Source organism: Pinus tabuliformis, chromosome 1_1, assembly GCF_031772625.1.
Source record: "Pinus tabuliformis cultivar Carrire ecotype Pingquan chromosome 1_1, CPIR1, whole genome shotgun sequence".
NCBI lineage: Eukaryota > Viridiplantae > Streptophyta > Pinopsida > Pinales > Pinaceae > Pinus > Pinus tabuliformis.
Window position 1 is genome coordinate 563,413,238 of NC_142297.1, and position 22,284 is coordinate 563,435,521.

General features: G+C 36.5%; 1 protein-coding gene across 9 annotated transcripts in view; it reads left to right on the plus strand.

Annotated features, from left to right (window-relative positions):
- Window positions 1-1,665: 1,665 nt before the first annotated feature.
- Window positions 1,666-22,284, plus strand: part of LOC149214389 (uncharacterized) — a 229,267-nt gene continuing 208,648 nt past the window's right edge. For 4 of the 9 annotated variants that reach the window (XM_089392288.1, XM_089392287.1, XM_089392289.1 and 1 more), the window contains exons 1-5: window positions 1,667-2,729; window positions 16,843-16,897; window positions 17,304-17,361; window positions 20,855-20,949; window positions 21,061-21,164. In XM_089392288.1, coding sequence (XP_089248414.1) covers window positions 2,401-2,729; window positions 16,843-16,897; window positions 17,304-17,361; window positions 20,855-20,949; window positions 21,061-21,164 — 641 coding nt within the window. In that variant the 5' untranslated portion in view covers window positions 1,667-2,400. Of the gene's footprint in view, window positions 2,730-16,842; window positions 16,898-17,303; window positions 17,362-20,854; window positions 20,950-21,060; window positions 21,165-22,284 lie in introns of all 9 variants that reach the window. The other 5 variants (XM_089392292.1, XM_089392293.1, XM_089392286.1 and 2 more) reach the window with 3 other exon arrangements.

Genomic DNA, 22,284 nt, shown 5'->3' on the forward strand with positions numbered 1-22,284 from the left:
CTAAAGGCATCAAGGAGATTTGACTCTGTGACCTCCCAATTGGAAAGGTACTTAGCAATGAGAACTCAACCAATTGAGCTATCCCTTATGGCATTAATCTTTGTGTTATGATCACAACTTTCCCAAAATTAATATGAAAAGTAAGGTTCTTTTATAATAATGTTTTTTCATGCTATTTGTTTTTTTGATTTCTATCTTTTAAAAAATAATTTATATAGATATAATTGATATCACTTGCAATGTTTTAATAATAATTTATTTATATTAATATGGCTAATTCTATTTTAATAATAATTTGTTTATATTAATATGGCTAATTCCATTTTAATGAGAAATTTTATCTCTATTAATTGTTTTTTCTCTTGATATAAAATTTAATTTACTTTCACCATATTTGCTCATATGTAAGATTTATTAAATAAAAATAAAAAAAAAAAATAAAAAAATATTAATCATTTAAGCACTATCCTACTACAAGACTTGTATTTGTTATGAATATCATATACATAATACCAACAGTTAAAGAGAGTTATAAAGTATGACATTGAAATCTTGAATGTTAAAATATATCACTTCAATAGACAGATAGTTCATTACATTTTTAAAAAATATTTATTTTATTATATTTATAATTATTTAATTGGTAGATTGAGGCCGTCATATTTTCTCATGATTCAAATCGAAATGTTATATTTACGTTTATTTGATTGACATGTTCATGTAATTGAGACATTTATATAATTAAATTTAATATAAAATTTTAATAGATAAATATATTTATATTTTACTTATAAAATAAATATATTTATATCAATAATATATATAAAATAAAAAATATAATTTTTTAAATAAATAAATATATTTATATTTTACTTATAACATAAATATATTCATATTAATAATATATATATAAAATAAATTAGTGAAATATATATTATTAACTAATATAGATTTATTTTAATTTTAAATCTATTAAGCATCTACAAGGATCAAATATTTTGAGATTTAATTTTTTTAGAGCGGAAAGAGATTTTATCCTTCTCAATCTTTGATAGATTCAAACTTAAAGTGAATCTATGTTTTAATTTCTTCATTTATGTTATATTCTACATAAATACCATGGATCAATCCCATTATTTTAAAAGTTAGTAAAATTATTTTTAATTTTTAATTTTTACCTAGTAAAAATATTTAAATAAAATTATTTTATTTTTATTAATAAAAAATAATTATATTATTTTATTTTTTTTCACCCAATAAAATATTTATATAACAAAATAGGACAATATCAAACCAACTTTTTAAGAAATTTTATTTATATATATATATTTTAATTATATTGTTATGTAATCTTACTGAGCTAGCACCTCGGTACCTTAATTTTAATTAAAACATATTTAATATAAATACAACTCTGATTTATAATACATAAAATTAATAATTATAAACTAATTTAACTCCAAGTTCCACAAAAGGTTTAAGCAGCTCTCTGAGCGTAGACCACTAATATCCACTACATTGTAAACGCCACGTAAGAGTAGATCAGTGCAGGATGACTCTCAATACCGGTGATCGGACGTCATTGGCGGCGGCAACCCAGACCAGCAGGTCACCTCGAAGGTGCCGTTTGGAGGTTCAAACAGCCCGTGACCATGCCGACCCGTTCCGTCCTGTTAAGTCGATAAACGTTCGACTTTTATTCCAAATTTCTAACGGCAACCCCACTCTTCAAAATTTCTATCAAAATCTTCATCCTCCCCTCTCACACTGGCAGTAGCCACTCACCTTCGTCAAGTCGCGGGATCGAATCATCGCCATGGCCAGTCAAATACTGCAACAACATGCTATTCGTTAGGTTTTCGACGGAGGTTGGCTAATTAACAAAGTTAAAGCGCGGTGTGGAGACCTAAGAAGCTCAAATAAAGGTCCTTAAATGGCGGCAGCAGCTTTAGACGGTGATGTCTATGAATAATAGCTCTGCATCGAGTTCCTATTTTATATCTATATTCTTGTCTAAGAATTATTATTTTCTGTTCCTCTATTTAATTATGGTGCTCTATTTAGACAAGGTTCTATCCATGCCAAGGTGCCCAGGAATTTTTTTAGTCTTTTTATAGTCCATTGATCGGATTTGCTTTGTATCTGGTTTGAGCTCCTTTTTTATCCTTCTTTGAAAGATTGAATTGTTATTATTATTATGAGATGGTTCAGAGTTCTTAAGTTATATTTGAAACAGATCTGTGGATTGAGTTTCTGGTTTGTCATAAATTCAGAGAATTTGGATTAGGGTTTTGGGGTCTTTGGGTGCGAATTCAGCTGAGTGCCTCTGTGGCACTGTGCTGAAATTTGGTCGGTATAGTGGGTACGAGAATTGAACCGTCAAAGGTAGAGGAAGCAAGGATGGAAGTGGAGCAGGAACCCCAACCCTGTTTGGATAGGGAAAGAGGGAAAGAAGTAGGAGTAGGAGTTAAGGAAGATGTCGAAATGGAAGCGGGGCCGAAGCCAACGAAAAAAAGAAGGTCCGTGATGCTGAAGCTGAAGAAGGAGAAGGAAACAACAAAAGAAGTTGAGCTGGAGATGGACAGTGAAGGGGAAGGAGAGAGACCGGTTGAAGGGAGAGGGGCAGGGGCAAAGGCAAATAATCTAAAATTGGAAGGTGGAAATGGCGAAGCAGGTGACAAAGCTAATGGAGATTCTGATGAAGCGCAGAGGTTGCCACCTGTTCAAGGGTATGCAAATCCATTTTTCTTATACTTTTAGCTTTTATGACAATTTTCTTTGAAGCAAAATAGGACTTCTTCTTAGAAGCAAAATGAAAATTTAATCAGAGTTTAGTTGGTATCAGTTTACTCAACAATGCAATTATTGTCAATCGTAACCATCGCATCCTTTTCTTTTACTATATTTTTTTTTGCGTTGCTAATATAAATTTTGACGTTGGAAAGTGCATTACAATGGATAAATTATGATATCCTGAGTATAGCGATGTCTAAGAGTTTATTTAAGATCGTAAACAACATTTGTGGGTATGAGTAGACAACATTTTATGGTTGACTATAGTTGATGTTATTGCGTAGCATAACAATTAATTATTGGTAAATGTTTGCGCGTTTTTCTTATTGAAATTGAATTGATGCATTAGAATGGGTGAATTATGGTTTATTAGATCATAATGATGTCTAAAGTTATGTAAGATTGTAGACAACATCTGTGGCTGTGGGTGGAGTGCAATGATTGTTTATGAGAGTCTAATCTTAATTCTAGAATAACCATTTATCTCTTTTTGATGGGTGGTTTACATAAATATTTGGTTGACTATAATAGATGTTATTGCATAGCATTGGAGTCAATCAGTGCCAACCCTTTGCATGCTTTTCTAATAGATGTTATTGCATAGCATTGGAGTCAATCAGTGCCAACCCTTTGCGTGTTTTTCTTATTTGACATTGGATTGATGATTTGGAATGGGTGAATCATGGTATGCTAGAGTGTAACAATGTCCAACCATTTATATAAAATCATAGGCAATGGTTATGGCTATGGGTAGAATGTGATGACTGTTTATGATATGGCTATGGGTAGAATGCGATGACTGTTTATTGATAAGGTGCCAGGTGAATATTATGATAGTCTGTAATTTTGTAATTGATATTATTTCTAAGCATAACTGTTAATCAGTGGTAACCATTTGCATGTTTTCCTTATTTGACATCGGAATGATGCAATTGAATGGGTTAATAATGCTAGAGTTTACTAATATCTGAGCATTTATGTAAGACTGTAAACAACGTTTATGGCCATGGGTAGAATTCCAAGGATGTTTATACCTGCTAGGCAAGTATTATCTATAGTTTATTTTATTGCTTAGTATAATAGTTAATCAGTAGTAGCCATTCACATGTTTTCTTACTTGACATTGAAATGATGCATTAGAATGAGTGAATGAGTAGAATGCCACATTTGTTAAGGGATATTCTAATTGTAATTACAACATGTCCAATGCTCTCTCTTATGTGGGTGGTTAACATAATTCTAAGATTAGTTACAATGTTAATCATAATGACTGATATATTACATGAAGTCCATGTTTAATGTAAAGCACATTTCTTGAATCAAGTAGCCTGGTGATTATTATTTTTGAGTCTTGACTAGAGATTGATGTTATTTTTTTAGAATAAGTGTTGTCAGTAGGAACTATATTCATGTTTTTCTTATTTGACACGTGAATGGTGCATTAGAATAGGTGAATACAGTATGTTTGTAATGATTTCTTAGCATTTATATAAGATTTTAGATAGCGTTTGTGGCTATAGGCACAATGCCATGGGGTTTATGATATTCAATTTCAAATATAGCATCTCCAATGCCCTCTTATGGGTGTCTAACATAATCTTAAATAGTAGCATTTATGTAAGATTTTAGATAGCATTTGTGGCTATGGGAAGAATGCCATGGGGTTTTATGATATTCAATTTCAATTATAGCATCTCCAATACCCTCTTATGGGTGTTTAACATAATTTTAAATATTGTGTACAATGACTTATATAGCAGTAAAATTTTACAGACAATTTACCTTAAGCATAGTGCAACCAGTTCTAAGAATTTACGAAGGGTGCAACCAGCTGTAAGAATTCACAAATGGTGCAGCCAGCTCTAGGAAATCCAACATGTCTAAACTTAGTCCACTTTTTTTTTTTTTGATTTATAAAGTACCATATAATGTTAAAACTTAAAAGGCCTTCTCAAGATGCTTAAGACAAGATTGTGTGAATTATGACCTGGAGTGATAACTTGATGTTTTAGTGCATTATTTTGTTCATACTTCTTTCAATTGGCCAAACTTGTGATTGCTTTGTATCAAGGTTGAAAGGCAATCAATGGGCCTTTTTATTCATTTGGTTATTTCAAGGTTGATTCAGTGTGTCTATGGGGGATTCCATTTGGAACTTGAGAACATCAAAAGAGTTTTGAACCTCATCATCCTAGAGGGATGTTAAGCTTATTTTTAGATTTATCATTACTTGATGGGAGCCCAAACAAACAATGGTAGTTACAGCTTATATGAATGACGAAGCACCTACCTCATAGCAGTCTCAGGATCAACTCCTTGATGCTACCAATCAACAGACAGTTTGGCAATGGGATCAATTTTAGGTTGTAATCCACAAAATATTTTATCCCTTGTGATCCAAAGAAAATAAGCTTGCACAACAGCCACAATTTAGGCAATTTACAAGGTGTCTCTTAAATTGGAGAGGAGAGATTCATATTGAAGTTTGAAACCCTTTGAATAAGTCCATTTCAAAATTGTTTCCTCATTTGAAGGAATGAATGGAGCTTCTCAATATCACTTATTTGAAAACAAGCTTTCCAATTTGCCCTGAAGATTGAGGTAAAGTTACAGCAGTGGTCTTCAAAAAAGTCCAATGCTTCATCTTCTAAATTCTGTGCATTTACTTCTACTCACCCCGACTTGGAAGAATGGATAGAAGAATGGACAAAGCTTTAAAAGTCTAAACATTAACAGCCCAAGCCTTAGGATAAGGGACCACGAAAGTATTGTCAATATCATAATGATAATACTTATGGTCATTCCAAGTTCCCAATGGAGAGTGTCTCAATTGTAAGGACAATAAAAGGAAGAAGGATCACAAATTACCAGCCTCAGAACAAGGAAGATGAGGTAATGACTGTCTGTAATCTTAGCACTTCTAAGTTCTAAACCTCAACTGGTGCTAATGATGATAGATTGTTTTGCCTTCCATAAAGAAGCTATATTCACATGCACTTGCTAGATTAAGAAGGATCACAAATTACCAGCCTCAGAACAAGGAAGATGAGGTAATGACTGTCTGTAATCTTAGCACTTCTAAGTTCTAAACCTCAACTGGTGCTAATGATGATAGATTGTTTTGCCTTCCATAAAGAAGCTATATTCACATGCACTTGCTAGATTAAAGTTTTGTTGAATCACATAATCATAGGTGCAATGGTGGTCAAAAGAATCTTCTCTTTCAAAATTTCATATAATCTCTCCATCTTCCTATGGAAGCACATCCATGTTCTTATCATTTTGGCTGGTGTAGAATTGTTGATAAACTTTGTGGTTTTGAGTGTTGTGCTATCTTCTCTATTGACCCTTTTCTTGATATTGTTGAATGTGATGTTCTGCCTATGTTTTGTTGTGATTCTGTCTGGCACACAATATCAATATGAATGTAAGGTTGAATAAGATGATGATTACCACAAGAATTATAAGCTACACGAGGACCACAAGGTGTATAAATTTGCATCTTTATTTGTAAATAACTTAATTCGCAGGTCCTCAACGAAATGCATTTAAGTAGAATAATTGTTCTTTATATTGTTTAAAAACACCAAACAATATGAATATATTAACAATTTTGAAGGGCCAGACAAGCCTTTCAATGGCTCGACTATGTGCTATTTTTCAGCAGAGCTGCCACTTCCTAGCAAACAATGACCTTTTGCTGTAAGTGTTATTTGTTGGCAAGGAGGACATTCACTGGTCTACCATTTCAAGACTCTTCAGCATGATAGAATATGTTATAACCCACACTTGTACCAAGCACTCAAGATTTTCTTGCTTCTACTCCCAGAAGATACACTTCACCATATCAAGACCAGAACACTACCACACAAGTGGATTATTATATATTTGGTTGCAAAGGAAGCTTGCCCTTTGAGAAATTTTCCGATCTTTACTGGAAATTGGGTACAATTTCGTCCAAGAAGGGAGAAATAGCAAGCATTAAACATACTTTTTATATATTTTTAGTAGCTTTTCTAGCACCAATTTTATTATTAGTGCTTATCATGTGATAGATAGAAAAGTTAGATATATCTTTATTAAAACATCCACAAGATCAAGTATCTGTAGGACAGAGGTGTTATAGCTTGAGGTGGCCTGCCTTACCAAATATAGAACAGATAATAATGAAAAACATGAATTCATTTAAAAAGTTAAATGGTAAGTTCATTACAAAAGAAGGATACCCCTATATACAAGGTTTGAGCAAGAGTCACTGAAATGCTTAGCTGAATGCCCTCCTTGGGGATTCAACGCCTGTGTGTTTTCCTGCAACAGCTTTCCTCTGAGGTGCATCATTTGTGATGCTGTCCTTGCAATATTTTCCCACTGATTATCCTAGAAAAAACTCTTCCAATGTTGATCCCATCATAATGCTGCTATATGTGGTACAGTTTGTTTCTACCTTCTCAGAGCTGCAAACCTGGCAAGTCTTGCTATTACATTCTTGCTTGAGCTCCTTCCATCTCTGTGTGATGCATCTTAAGCCTGTGTGAGCATGTCTTGAGTTGAGCCACGACATGCTTTTGCCTCCAAGGCACATTGAGCTTAAGGTAGTCTTGCATTTTGATCTGTCCTGCTGGGTTAACTTGCTCAATGTAGTATTCGTGATTTTTCTGTGCTCCGTTCCTGCATATCCAAGTCCTATAGCAGTCATGTATGTGTTGGTTCAGTGCTGTCCTCTCCCCGGGGCAGTGCTTTTCTTTTATGCCCCAACATTCTTGTTCACTGGATATCACATGTTTTCTTCCTTCTATGAAGCATCTCCTTGCTGATTTGGTTCTGTAATCTGCTGCTGTCCAAATCTGTCCCACATCCTGTATAATGTTGTCTCTATTGTCTCCAGCTCAAGTGTGCATAGTCCTATTTTTTTTGTAAAGTTCGTCACTATATTAATAATTAAAACAGAATATACATATTGTACAGTCATAACAGCCAGGGATGCTCTATGGGAAACCGTCCCTGGCTGTAGCAGAAGCCTGGCTTGAAGCTTTGGTCCAAACATTCCAAAAGTAAGTTTTAATAGACACTATCAAGCTGACACTGCCTGTTACAAAAATGCAAAAAACACAGATTTGATGTCATTGTCTACATTTGTTCGGGCTGATTGGGACTGACCTGGAATGGAGCAGGAGGTTCAGGATCTTCCTCTAGCTCCTGGAGCCTTGATAGGCACAAATCTTGCTTCTTGCTCTTAGGGTTGAGACCCTTACTTCCTTCCACCTTACCTTCTCTCATTTCCTGCAAAACAACCTGTTCCATAAGGCGTAATAGAGTGTGCATAGATACCTAAGGTGCGACATGTGCTTCTGAGGTGTGGAAGCTGCTACCTGCCATGTTTCCCCATGCCTCCTCAGCTTCATCGTTATGGGTGAAGCTTGCTGTGTGCCAGGGGAGCTCTGAAGAGAAGCCTTGACCAGAGCTCAGGATATGCTGAAGATGCCCAGTCCATGAGCCTCCTCTTCCTGCAGTGCCTCTATGACCCCGGGTGCACATCCTTTCCCTCAACGTTGCTGACTGTAATGACGCTTGGACAGACTTTGTGATGCTGCAGTTGCCCTTCACCACTTCCTCCAAGGCAAAGCGAAAAGGGGACACATTTACCGGGTGAAGGAACGTTGGAGTTAAAGCAGCTGCGGACTGGTAGCCAGGAGTGAGTCCACCAATCCCGGACTGAGTCACTTGAAGACTCTGTACAGGAGGCCACTACCACAGGAGGACACCGAGAAACCATAAAAAAAACCAGTTACCATGATGAGTGAAGATACCAAGGGGAAGAGCTCTACGTATGGACATCCTATGACTTGAAACCCCAAGATTTCCAGAACCACTCATACCATCATGCATCCGGAAGTACCCTTTCGCTTTGAGCTTGAGATAGAAATTCCCAATTCCAGACTGAAAGATTGCCATAGCAAATGCCCAAGATATCCCAGTGGTTGAGCCAGCTGCTATCCTTAATGCGGTTGCATGGCAAAGGTTGCCAATTGTACACCACCGATTGTTCGCTGACTCTCCCTGCCAAATTTGAAACCACTTTAATGACCCACTTGCCTGGCTTCATGGCATGACTTGACTGCAAATCAAACAACCACAACGAGGTAGTGGGCATAGTCCTATTTCTGCCAACTGGATTTTGTATCGTGTAGAGTTTTTAATCTCAGAGATGAGATCACAATTTGTTTCTGCATTCTTATTGACTTGATTCCATTTGCCTTTTGACTTGATTCCCACTTCTCAGAATCACTGGAGTAATGATGGCCTGGAAGAGGGGGGGGCTCTGACTATTCTGCAGTCCCAAGCCTTAGCTCTCCTACTTTTGTTTTGGTGCTGGAATCTGTTGCAGTCCAAATCTGTCTGTTGTCTTATATTGCCTCCAGTGCAAGTGGGCATAATCCTGTTTCTGCCAACAGGATTTTGTATTGTATGGAGTTTTTAATTGCAGAGATGAGATCACAATTTGTTTCTGCATTCTTTTGACTTGATTCCATTTGCCTTTTGGAATGCTTGGGCCCCACGTCTCACACCCATAGAGAATCGCTGGAGTAATGATGGCCTGGAAGAGGGCTCTGACTATTCTGCAGTCCCAAACTTTAGCTCTCCTACTTTTGTTGTACAGCAGGAAAGATGCCTTCCAGCTGCCTTGGATTCATTTCCTTGTGCATTTATTAATTCCAGCCCTAGGTACTTGCTTTGGATGATCTCTGAGGGCGTGCTGCTGAATTTTATTGCTGGTAGTGTTATCTTCTTTCTGAGAGACAATGTGGAACACATGAATTTAGCTATTGATAGCCATGATAAATATTTTATTAATAAATGAATAGATGATGTTTACATTTTGTGGGAGGCCTTGGCCATATACCGCCTTGGGTGCCTCTTGGTGAACGGGCATGATCTTTGATCATGCCCTTTGCGTAATAACTTATAAATTAACTATTTTTTATATAACATTGCCTTCCTCTCAAAAGAATGCTTTGTCCTCAAAGCATACGTAATGACGGATGTTGCTGACGAAATGCTTCAGTCTCCCAAGAAGCTTCTTCTTCTGGTAAGTCCTTCCACTTGATCAAGTATTCCTTGATTGCATGAGATCAAAGCTTCCTTTCTCTGGTAGATAAGATACCTTATGGTTCTAAAATGACCCTTCCTTCATCATCTAGGGATGGAAGCATTGTTTGTGCTGATTGTTGGAGATAATGGAGAAAGCTAAATTTAGATTACTGTTATAGTGATGATAGGATTGAGACTCTAATTTTAGATCTCAGATCCTAATATCCAGGGAGTGGTTCAAACCACCTCATTATGTGAAAGCCTATATGTACTAGGCTGTTCTCCACATAGAAAGACAGTGTGTATGTGTGAAGTGCTTGGGCACTCTCCAGGTATCTTACCTGGAGAGCCACTTAATTAATAGAACATCAATTTTTATCATGGTATTAGAGCTATAGGTCAGAGGCTTGTGTGTTGTGTGGCTGCTTCTACTGTGAAGAGATCATGGAGGGTGCATTTGCTGATCTGCGTCTTGTTGTCATGGAGTCATTATCACCTGTCCGGTTTTCAGTTTTGGCACTACAGGATGACCTCCAAGTTAGGCGTTGAACCAGACTCATGAAATCTTGCGCTTCTGCGTGGATGATCTTAGGAGATTGCATGTATATTATCGTTGGCCCTGATCTGTTGAAAATCAACATCGACGGGATAGATGGAACCGCAGCATCCGGCTTCCAAATTTTGTGAGATTCTCTGCAGATCGAAGGAAGCTGGACTTGCCCGGAGGCCGCGAGGAGAGGCCGAGGAGGCCGGATCGCTGTTTTTGTTCAACAGATTTGTCGCATCATGATCTGACGCCTGTCGCATCATGATCTGGCTTGATACGTCGTTGACCGGTTGAGTTGATCCACTATTTGGAAGGGTCGAGAGGTACTGCGCCGAAAGAAAGAGCGCTTTAAGAGGATCGTGGAGCACAAAAGCCGATCATGACTGCGTGGAAGCTGAGGGCGTGGCTGGTGAGGAGGTGCAGCAGTGGAGGCCCGTTCGTGCAGCGACTGCGTGGTGGCTGCTTGTGTTACATATTGCGTGTGGGAATTAGTGTTACAGACGTTGATATTTCAATTGTGTTATGGAAACCACTCATTTGTTATGTGGGCGATTTTTCGCGTCTACGAAAAAAAATTCTGGGCAGTGGCTAACGTGGCTCTTTGCTTCTTCCCAAGACATTCTACTTTATCTTTGTCTTCTAATGTTCTCTACACGTCAGGCTGTGCATATCTATCGTTTTGTTCACAGATTTACTTGACTCACATCCACTGCGTCATTGTTGAAAATAGTGACTCCATTCCGTGGTTAAATTAAATTACGGAAGAAATTGAACATCATGTAGAACAATTGCTCATATCTGATTTTGTTGTTCTCTAGCAGTTATTGTTATTGCGTGTAAGTTATCTCAACAATATGGACGGGTGGAGTTTATCTTGGTTTTTCTTCCATCTTCAGAAATATGTGCATCAGAATTAGATACTGATAGCGTTTTCAGCTTGTGAGAGGTCGTTTAGTTGCTTGTCGCTAGAGCCGAGGGCACTAAGACCTGCATGGCATAGAAGCCACAGTCTTCAAGGTTCTACAGTTGAAGAGTTGCCAAATTTTTCCGCCTACGAGGTAATGGGGTTGTTGGAGCTCGTTAGAGGACTGTGTGGAGTCGAAAAGAAATCTCAAAGTGAGATAAGCTGGACTTTTCCAATATGGCTGCACTTTTAGACATATTTGATCCTGATGATATTTTTTTCACAAGGCATAGTGGTTTTATTAATGACCACGATTATCAAGAGATTCTATATGTTCTGAAACAACATGACACTGAAGACTCACGATTTGTTTTTCAGGAAGGATGTGAAGAGGAACAAAGTGTTGAAGATCAATGGGATGAGCCAGATGAAGCTGATTGCAAAGATGTGGCAGAAGAAAACAAAGCTTGAGAAAATTTAAATTGTGATGATCTCATTAATATTTCTGTGTGTGCAAATGATACTAACAACAACAAGGAAAAAGTAATGAAGTTTGAAGAAGAATTGAAATTTCTTGAAGCATGGCTTGAAACACCATGTCATTATGAAATCAACACAGAAGTTGCAGTAATGAATGGTGAAGACATCATCGCTGGCGTTCAGATGGTTGACACCGGAAATAGTGAGAAGGAAAATTCTCCTATCCAGCCTGCCATAATTCTGAAAAGGGCAAGAATAAGAATTCAAGTTTTCCTTCACAGGGGAAGAAATGAGGTGAAGATACAACACTACCTCATGGCAAAGAAAGTGAAGATGAAGCCTCATCCACAAATGAACAAGTATGGGCTCTGCTGCAAGAAGACTAAAATGAAAACTCTGTTACCAAGTTTTTTCATGTTTTTAATTGTAAGCCTAGCTGAGACTAGACCAACAAGCGTATGTTATTGTTTAGTACCCTTTCTCCATTAAGGGGGAGTGTTGGAGATAATGGAGAAAGCTAAACTTAGATTACTGTTATAGTGATGATAGGATTGAGACTCTAATTTTAGATCTCAGATCCTAATATCCAGGGAGTGGTTCAAACCACCTCATTGTGTGAAAGCCTATATTTACTAGGCTGTTCTCCACATAGAAGGACAGTGTGTATGTGTGAAGTGCTTGGGCACTCTCCAGGTATCTTACTTGGAGAGCCACTTAATTAACAGAACATCAATTTTTATCACTGATTGATGGTCGCCCAGTGCCCAAGCACATACCCTCACACATGATAGATTAAATGAAAATGTTGCAATCTTACCAATCCTAAAATCTTGAAAATTGTTTAGTCTACGAATTTTGAGTGGGGTATGAAATTCTACTTTCTCCATATGAAGTCCAATAAGGTTGGAACCACTCTCAAACATCTTGAAACAATTAATGGTAATGTTAAAAATTTAACTAAAAGTCACTTTAAGAATTTAACATTACCACTGGTTGCCAACATTGCTAGGGTTGAGTTAGGTTTTTTATTTAGGTTTAGAGTTTAGGAGGGAGAGGGACCAGGGTTGGTTTTATAGCCAAGGGGTCTGTTTTGGGAGGGAAACAGCCCTTGATTTCCTCCAAAACCACCTGAAAAATCGCCACTAGGGGTCCTAAGCTCACCCACACATGTGAGATCTGACTGGCTGGTTAGGGTTGGTTTATACCGGTTAGGTACCAAATTGGCTGGCTTGGTATTTAACCAGTCCAAACCAGTCCTCCAACCGGGTTTTTCTACTGGTTGATTAGCCAGGCTTGTCTGAGTCTGACTAGCTGCTTTGACCGGTTATTGGTTTGGACCAGCTGGTTTTTAAAACTATGGTTAGGAGCTTATGAAAGCTGCACAATGTTCTTGCTGCTAGGGTGACAATATCAACATATAGAAGGATTCCGATTATTAGCCTTGTGAATTTCACCCTTCCACCTTTCCACCTCTTTCATTTGCCCATTCTTCTAATTTGTTGTTGTCGAGCCAAACATAGTTGGGGAGAGAGAGAAGCCCTGTTTCACTTAAATATTTCCCCTCCAGGTTCTGATCCTGTTATTGGCCTGCTCATAAAGCATGTGTACTGCAACCCTAGGGGCACATTCAACAACTTGAAAGAGGCATCCTACAACCCAGTATGGGGGAGATCAAGATGTGTCATGAGTGAGTGAGATTAACATTGAAGTCATTTTGAGTCCTCACATGAAAATTATAGAATACTTCAACGAGAATGAGTTTAGACCCATCTTATTAACCTTGGATCCGTCAAACATCGAGAAGGATCAAATACCTTGAGGTGCAAACCTTTCCACAAGTTTTAGCACCATCAAAAATGTTTGCACCTTGGGGGTTTTGATTATTCACAGTGCTTAATAAATCCATGGTTAAGATGGATCTAGGCTGGTTTTATAAAATGCTGAAGATCTGCTTTTGTCTTCAGTCTCCGTTGTCACTAATCTGCATGATATATATGTACCATTGAGTTTCATTTGCATTTGAACTGGATAAATGATTGGCCAACAGTGTCAATTAACAGACTACTTTGACTTCACCACAAATATAGGCAACTTTCAAGGAAATTTCTTCCTCTCACATTCTTCCACTTTCTGTTTGTGTCACACACAGGCAAATTAATGGGCTCTCATTGTTTGCCTATTTGTAGAGAAGGCAATTTGAAGCATGCGCGAGTCACTGCAACTATGCCTTGTTATTACACATGGCTGTTGTGGATTTCTTAAGACATGGAGAGAAAGTGGGCACCTAATAAGTGTGGAGTTGCACTTGAGCTGAAAATTGAGAAAAAGATCTTATCTTGAAGGTCATGTGCTTGATATTTTGTTTGCTGCCTGTTTGAGAGGTATTCCTCTTTAAACTTATGTTGTGACACTATGTCATTCTAAGAGTTAATTACAGATGTGAACACCCGGATTTACAAAAGTTAGAGCATAACAAAGTACAGGGGCAAAATTTGCTTCGCAAGCTATTATGCCAATGAAAAGTGACATATGCCATCTATCTTACAATTCAAAATTTTGTTATATGTGTATTCTGTATATTATATTATGTTATTTTATTATATGTATTTTCTATGATGTTGGCCTACTTTGTATGGCATTTTTTGAATTCTTCACAGACATATGAATGCTTGACCCTTACAATTTCTTCCCAATTAGTTCTTGGGAGGATAATTATAGGCTATGTCACTGCATTCAGCGAATTTCAAGTTTGAAATTTGAATTTCAAGGTGAGGCTAATTAATTAGAATTTCAAATTCAAACTTGATTCAAATAACTTCGAATTCGAAGTCGAAGTGATTAAATTTAGTGATTTTTTGAAGTTTGATTCTAATGAATTTTAATTTTTTAAAAGTTAAGAAACCTAATTTAATTCCATCTGGGTTTTGGCTCTCCATGCCCACGGTTTTCATCTTGTTTTGTCTGTGCCCATTGTTTTCATCTCGTTTTTGTTCGCACCCATGGTTTTCATCTTGGTTTTTGCTGTGCCCATGGTTTTCATCTTGTTTTTGTCTGCACCCATGGTTTTCATATCCATTTTATCGATGCCCATGCCTGTGCCCAAGTCCCACCTTGCTTTCTCACCACACAGCTGTAAGCCTGTAACAGTTCATTCCTGTAAGCCTGTAATAGTCCCAGTCCATCCCTCTCTGTGGACTGTGAGTTGACTAGTCACTTTGCTGCTACCCAAGTATGTTGAATTTAATGCCAAATTTTATCACGAAAATTCACTGTTGAATTTTTGTCAACCTTCAAGGTTGTCGAACTCAAATGCGAATTGAAACCACGTGACTTAGATTACAGGCATGCATCTTAAAGAAATGGAGTAATTAAATGTTGCTTTTTAAGGAAATCTTTAACAAGTTACTAGTTTGACACAATAAAAAATCATCTGAAAGTAACTTCAATGGCTGTGTGTCAAGTGAATACTGGATTTGTAACCATCAATTCTGGTGATCAATAAGTGACAGGAAAGTCATTCAAATGAATTATTTATGGAAAGTTTATAATAGGTTGTAGAATGTATGCTACTATGATTATATTGGAATTTGGATTTTATTTGAATATTTTTTCTCCTAATTTAGTTTTTAAGATTCAATTTCTTATGGAAATGCATAATTTATTTGGTTGACATTGTTGTAGATTGGTGGCGGAACCATCATTGATATGATCGTTCAACTAAACTAATATCTTTGATGATCACATTTTCTTGAGTAGTTTTTGCATACCTATTATTCTTAATTCAGAAGTTGAAGAAAAAGGCACATTAATTTAACAAATTATAACTACAAATTGTCTTTTGACCTTTTCATATGTTCCTCAGATGACTCAGAGAATTTTTTTGATGAGTTCGTATTGTTTTAACACAAAAATGTTAGCATTAAAAATAGTATTTGTGATGCTCTATAGATCAAAATGCAACTATTTGGATTGTTGATTTTTGAGTAAGTATGCTGCTTTTTACTGATGGGAATCATAGCCATGCAAGATTTGGAACTAGTAGCTTGTTGAAAGTCTCACTAGGAAATGTATCTTTGTGCAATTAGTAATCTCATGATTGTTTCTTTCAAATCTAACTGCAAGATCATGTGTAAATTGGAAATTTGTGTTGTGGGAGAATAAAATTAAGGATATGGAGAAATGTATGAAGCTCCAAAATTAATTGTATTCCAGGATAATTGCATGCCGGTATTGCTGTGATTGATAAAGTCAAGGAAAACAATGGTAACGTTCCAAATGAGAGAGATTATAAATTTGTATGAGGTCATGAAAGTGGCTAGGAATTTTCAGTAATCTAGGATGTTGCATTAACCTTGTTGTAATGGATGGCATTCCTATTTATTGCTATTATGCATATTTGGGCAAACTCTTGGGTAAATTTGAGCTTGAGTCCTAGTACATCATTTGGAAGTGTGACGCTAGAGAGATGAGTTTTTATCTTCTTTTGCCCATGGAAACATCTTAATAGCCTAGTTATTCGTTTTTTGTTATTATCCACTTCAATATGCCCAAGGTCATCTGCCCATCATCTTGTTGGCTGGCTTTTTTTCCATTCATACTTGTGGATGATGACTTTTATTTGTTCCTGAAGTTCTCAAATTGAAAAAGGGTCATCTGATTCCTTGCACCTACTCTAATATGACTGTATTTCTTGTATTATATAATTACTCACAATTTTATTTCTTGTATTATGTAATGACTCACAATTTTGCATTACAGTGGACTTTAAATATTGCTTTTGTTTATATGGACATTCATCGAAATTTCCATTTTATGACCTTTACCGAACTAATAAGAGTAGTTGGCTTATGATTGGTCCTTTTAAATGATAAAAGTCTACAGTAATATGCGTCAAACGATTTTCAGATACATTATATTTTATGAGTTTCTGTTTTTGTAACCACTATGTTGTTTTATAGATATTTTTGTGTGTTGTGCGTCTGTATTTGGAATTTTGGGTTGATGTTATTGACACTCATTTGATTGCCAGGCCAACAGGTGGCCCCACAAGGCGTTCATCTAAGGGTGGATGGACACTGGAAGAGGTTAGGTGTTACACTCAAATTTATATGTATTTTGCTGTTTGTTGAAGGTGATGAGGATAAGACATGCATCTTATATGCTTTGTTGTTTAATGTCATAATGTTTTTTCTGGCTAAAAGGCTGAAAGTTGCATCTCATCTAAATAGAGTTTAATCATATCTGTGTCCCACTTATTTTGGACTATTTTTGGACTTTTTCGTCTTTTGATATTTGAGTCTGTTTTTATTTTTAAGAATGAACACTAGTATTGAATTACATAAATCGTTTTCTGATGAATATATAGCACTTGTGAAGTTGTATTGAGTTCTTTTAGCACACAATATTTTTGTGATGGCTAAGGTATCATACATTGTAATCTAAAAAAATCAAGTTCCTCTCTGACTAGTGTTTTACTAACTGTTATGGCAGGATGAAATTTTAAGGAGAGCTGTTCAGTGCTTTAATGGAAAAAATTGGAAGAGAATAGGTTAGCCTTTATTCCTTGTATCCTTATTTTACCATCTACTAATTGTTATCAGCATTGCTTGACATTATTTTTTGGCATGGAAGAAAATATAAAATTGAAATAAGTGCAAACACAGTGGATGATCGACAAATGCTCCACGAAGTTTCCATGATGAAGGGACATGACTCATGAGAATGGGGAAATGCATCTGTGGAGACAACCCCCAAATTTTACGAAATGTCATGGGAAATGTTGTGGTCCTTGACACTATTTGAAATGTGTGTGTGTGTGTGTATGTATGTATTCCGTGATGAAGGGACATGAGAACGGGAAATGCGTCTATGGAGACAACCCCCAAATTTTACAAAATGTCATGGGAAATGTTAGGCTCCTTGACTATATTTGAAATGTGTGTGTGTGTGAGACAATTGGAAATGTTGTTATACTCCCCACCTAGGTACAGTTCCCGCATATGACATGTTGAGCTCATAATGAGTATATCCTTGTAATGGCTTCAAGCCTTGTTGTTCGATAATCCCTCCGAGTATATATATATATATATATATTATTCTATGCTTTCATTATTGATGAATGTGACTTGACATTGTTTCTTTTGTGTGTGTGTGTATGTGTATAACATGAATATTTATTTCATGCTTTTATTGTTGGTGAATGTGACTTGACATTGGCATTATCCTTATGTGGGAAACTCGTACATGGTCCCCGCCAAAAGGGGGAGTCCTTGGCGTCCCACAACAATTTTTTCCCAATGGCCTTACCAAATGTCAATTATTCAAAAAACAAAAAAAATTAAGGTTAAATAGAACATGAGTATTTATTTCGTGCTTTTATTATTGATGAATCTGACATGACATTGTTTCTCATATTTCGGAGGGGAGTCCTTGCTGTCCCCGAACAATTTTTGTCCAATGGGCTTGGCAAATGTCAATGTAAAAAAAGAAAAGAATTTTTTTTAAGGTTAAATAGAACATGAATATTTATTTCATGCTTGTTGGGGGATGCCAAGGACTCCCCCTTTTGGAGGGGGGACATGTAGGAGTTTCCCACATAAGGGAAATTCCCCCCCCCCTCCCGCCCCCCTCCCTTCCTGCATTTCCCTGAATTACTCCAAAAAAGCATGTGGGGAAACATTCCTTTTTGAGTTTTGTCACTGCCGACTCTGCGGTTTGCATCCCCGTGTAACACTGGGCAGGACATCTTGATATCTGGGTGGGAATTGGGTAATCTAAAAATTGCATTTACAATACATTATAAGCCTGAGAAAATTTTCATTCTAGACTTTATGCCACTTCTTCAAGTCAAGGTTGGTGGATCTCACATTTGGGACATCAATGGTTAAGATTTCAGCATTCAGATATCTGGGACATTAAAACAAACTGAAGAGACCTTGTAGAAGACAATGGAAAGTAGATGGTGTGTTCTAAGTTCTTAACAAAGTTTGCTTTTCCACAAGGTTGTTTTAAGGAAGTTCTCTATATGATTCTCAAGTTGCCACTGAAACTACAGTCGAGGAATCTGGGCTTGATGATAGGAAAAATTGGGCTAGCTCTTTTTAACTCAAGTATAAATGCAAAGAACAGTTGCATGGTATCCACACACTTTTTTGGGGTTGTTTTAGACCAAATTGAAGTGGAAAGTTTGCAAAGAGATATGACCAAATGAACTACTTCTAAATGAATGTAATAATTAATTTTCAAGAAGGGGCTTGGAAATCCTGAAGTAGATCATGAAAAGATTGAGGCTTCTAATGATCTAGAATATTACAATGTAGAGCATGAGGGAAGACATAATGGATCTGTCAGGTAGAGATGAGGGAAGATGCGGTGAAACAAGCAACAATGTGGACTTTTGAATAAATCTGGATGTAGGAAGAGTGGAAATGAATGATCACAATAAAATAACCATGAAAAGCTCCATCCAGTTAATCCTCTAGCAGTAAAAGAAGCTGAGTAGTTGTGTTTTTTGGCTGCTAGAGAAGTTGAACAGCTGGTTGCATGAGTGCTGATCCCTATAACTTAGGCTTAACAGTTCTTAGGTTTTTGTTCAGCTATGATATGATCCATAACATTTTTTATCTAGAGAATTTTAGTGTGAAATATGTTTGTACTTCTATCGTATTTGCAAAAACCATCTCTCTTTGTGCTTAGTATTCCAGGTTCAGGAACGAAAATCCTTCTTCATCAATGGTGCCTGTTTTCTAGGTTCAGGAATGAAAATGGGGATAAAATTTAAAAGGCGGAGGAAATTAACAACTAGGTCGGGGGTGGAAACTCAAACACATATGAAGGTACTACTTGTTAAGTTTTTGGGATATGGTAGTCAAACCTGCACTCCTACAATACCCTGGAAGACTGAAATCTAAAACTCCTATCAAACTATAAGTAAGGAACGCTAGATCTGAAAATACATTACCCTGAAAATAAAGCCAATATTGCAATAACCATGCACACCTCTGTCTATTAACTCGAAATAGTAAGATTACATGGTACACTTGTGAACTCTTCAAGACACCATTCCAGAACTCCGCCCTATTCTCTTTTATATAATAGGAGAGACCTAGGGTTTACAAAAATATAGAATCATAGATATCTAATAAAAGTGATTATGTTGACTTTTGTCAAATCCAAACCCCTCTAGAGAAGTGCACCAAGCTTTGAAGTTTGAATAGAGAACTGCCTAGAAGATATTGCCAAACTAAACTTAGAAACACATCTAGCTAGTGGACTTTGGCTAATACTAGAATCTGAAGTGAAAAAACCCTTTCTAAATTAACAAATAAAAGTAGTCATAAATTTGGAAAAGAAATTCTAAAAATAGTAGTAAAAGAAGGCTAAATTGGAAACTAAGGCTGGCACATGCATGTAAAGCCTCTATCGTGCATTAATGATTAAAGAACAAATGACAATGCAATGCAGAGCAGAAAAAATAAGTGACATATGGATCAAAAGGTCAGCAAAGTCGAGCGGCCTTTAGCCATTGCTTAGATTGGAGGAGGTACCCGAGTCGTTGAACAATATGAAATTGAAATTGAACTTTGTATTAATGTTATCTGAAGATCAAATAGGTCAAAGGGATTGGTGATCACAACCAACAAGAATTAGCCAAACAAAAGAGAGGGGGATTGCAAAACATAAGATAAATCTTAAACCCCATATAACCAAAACATCTGGCCTGCCCCCCCTGATTCCATCAAGGAATCACTTCCAAGATGAAAACATTACAAAAGGGCCTTGGAAACATCTGAGGAACATTTTCAATGTTTGAGAAGCAAGTATTGAACTTCATATCAATTTTAGTGAACTTTTATATCAATGTTATTTTCAATGTTTGAGGAGAAAGTATTGAACTTTATATCAATGTTAGTGAACTTTTGATAGAACCTTTCAGCTTTTTAATAATCCTTTTTTTGATTAAACATGTGTTTGTTTCCTTTCCAACTGTTCAGTTTGTTCTCAATTTCTTGAGCTCTGATATTGATTTTGAATATCTACAGCTCAATACTTTCCAGGCCGCACTGATGTGCAGTGTTTGCACCGGTGGCAGAAGGTTATCAACCCAAATCTTATCAAAGGTCCTTGGACAAAAGAGGTCTGTGTAATCTCAGGTTACTATTGAATCAGGATAGAGGAGATTTAGATTCTTTCATGGCATTCATTAGTATCATGTGCTAATTTTCATTTGCTTGCCTGTGTTCAACAGGAAGATGAAAAGATAGTAGAGCTTGTTAAAAAGCATGGGGCACAAAAGTGGTCTCTCATTTCACAGTCTGTGCCAGGTCGCATTGGAAAACAATGCCGTGAAAGGTATTATTTAATCCCGGTGTGCTAATTGTGGGCATTTCTATAATTGGACTATTCACGGATCTCTGTTGATAAAACATACTTGATAAGTCAGTTCAAAAAAAGCATATTATTGATATTTATGTTGCTGAAATTTTATGAATTCCAGAAATGCATTCTCCACTAATAGCTGTAAATTATCAAACAAACTCGCCTTTTTCTTTATTGCTCCTTTTTTATTTAGATAAATGATAATCTTTTTCGTTTTCTACATCCATTGGCAGTTAACTGGTTTAAAAATGTCCAGTGCCAAATGCGTTGTGAAAGATGTTATAGATTTTATTTGCTGATACATTTTCATTGGTTTTAGACAAAATATCATGCACACTACATTTAGAACTTGTTAGCAAATATATATCAAATAACTATTGAAGGTGCATTGATGCTTGGACTCTAGAGGGACTCCTTTTGTTTTCTAAATTAACATGTATTATGCAATAAGTATGATGATATCATCATTATCTTAAATCTTGATAGTTAAGTTTGTTTGATTAGCTCTTTATGGATAATATCTGCATTTTTACCTTGGGGTGTGTGTGTGTATTATTATATATATATATATATTTTTGGTTTTTTTTAATTTAATTTTATATATTGTGTAGGTAATATATCTCGAGGGAAACCTCCCAAGTACTTCCCCTCATATTGAGGATGGTACCTCATATATATATATATATATATCTTGGGAGAAACCCCCTAGGTAGTCCCTTGTATTGAGGGTGGTACCTGTATATATTAGTTTTTTTTTGCTTTGCTTTTCCAAGTAATGTATCCCACGGGGAAGCTCCTTGGTTCTTCTCCTCATATCGAGGATGGTACCTCGCTGTTGTCGCTGCTACAACACCCTCCAAAATTTTGGTCCACACCCAAATTTCGAAGCCTACCTTGATCTTGCATATTGTCGTCGCAAACATTGAGATCGCTGCTACAACACCCTCCAAAATTTTGGTCCACACCCAAATTTCGAAGCCTACCTTGATCTTGCATATTGTCGTTGCAAACATGAGACTCATTGCATGTATTTTTTCTAAGTGTTTTGCTCCCATTTGCAAGAAAATGGAAGTGTTGTCTTTTGCATGTCAAG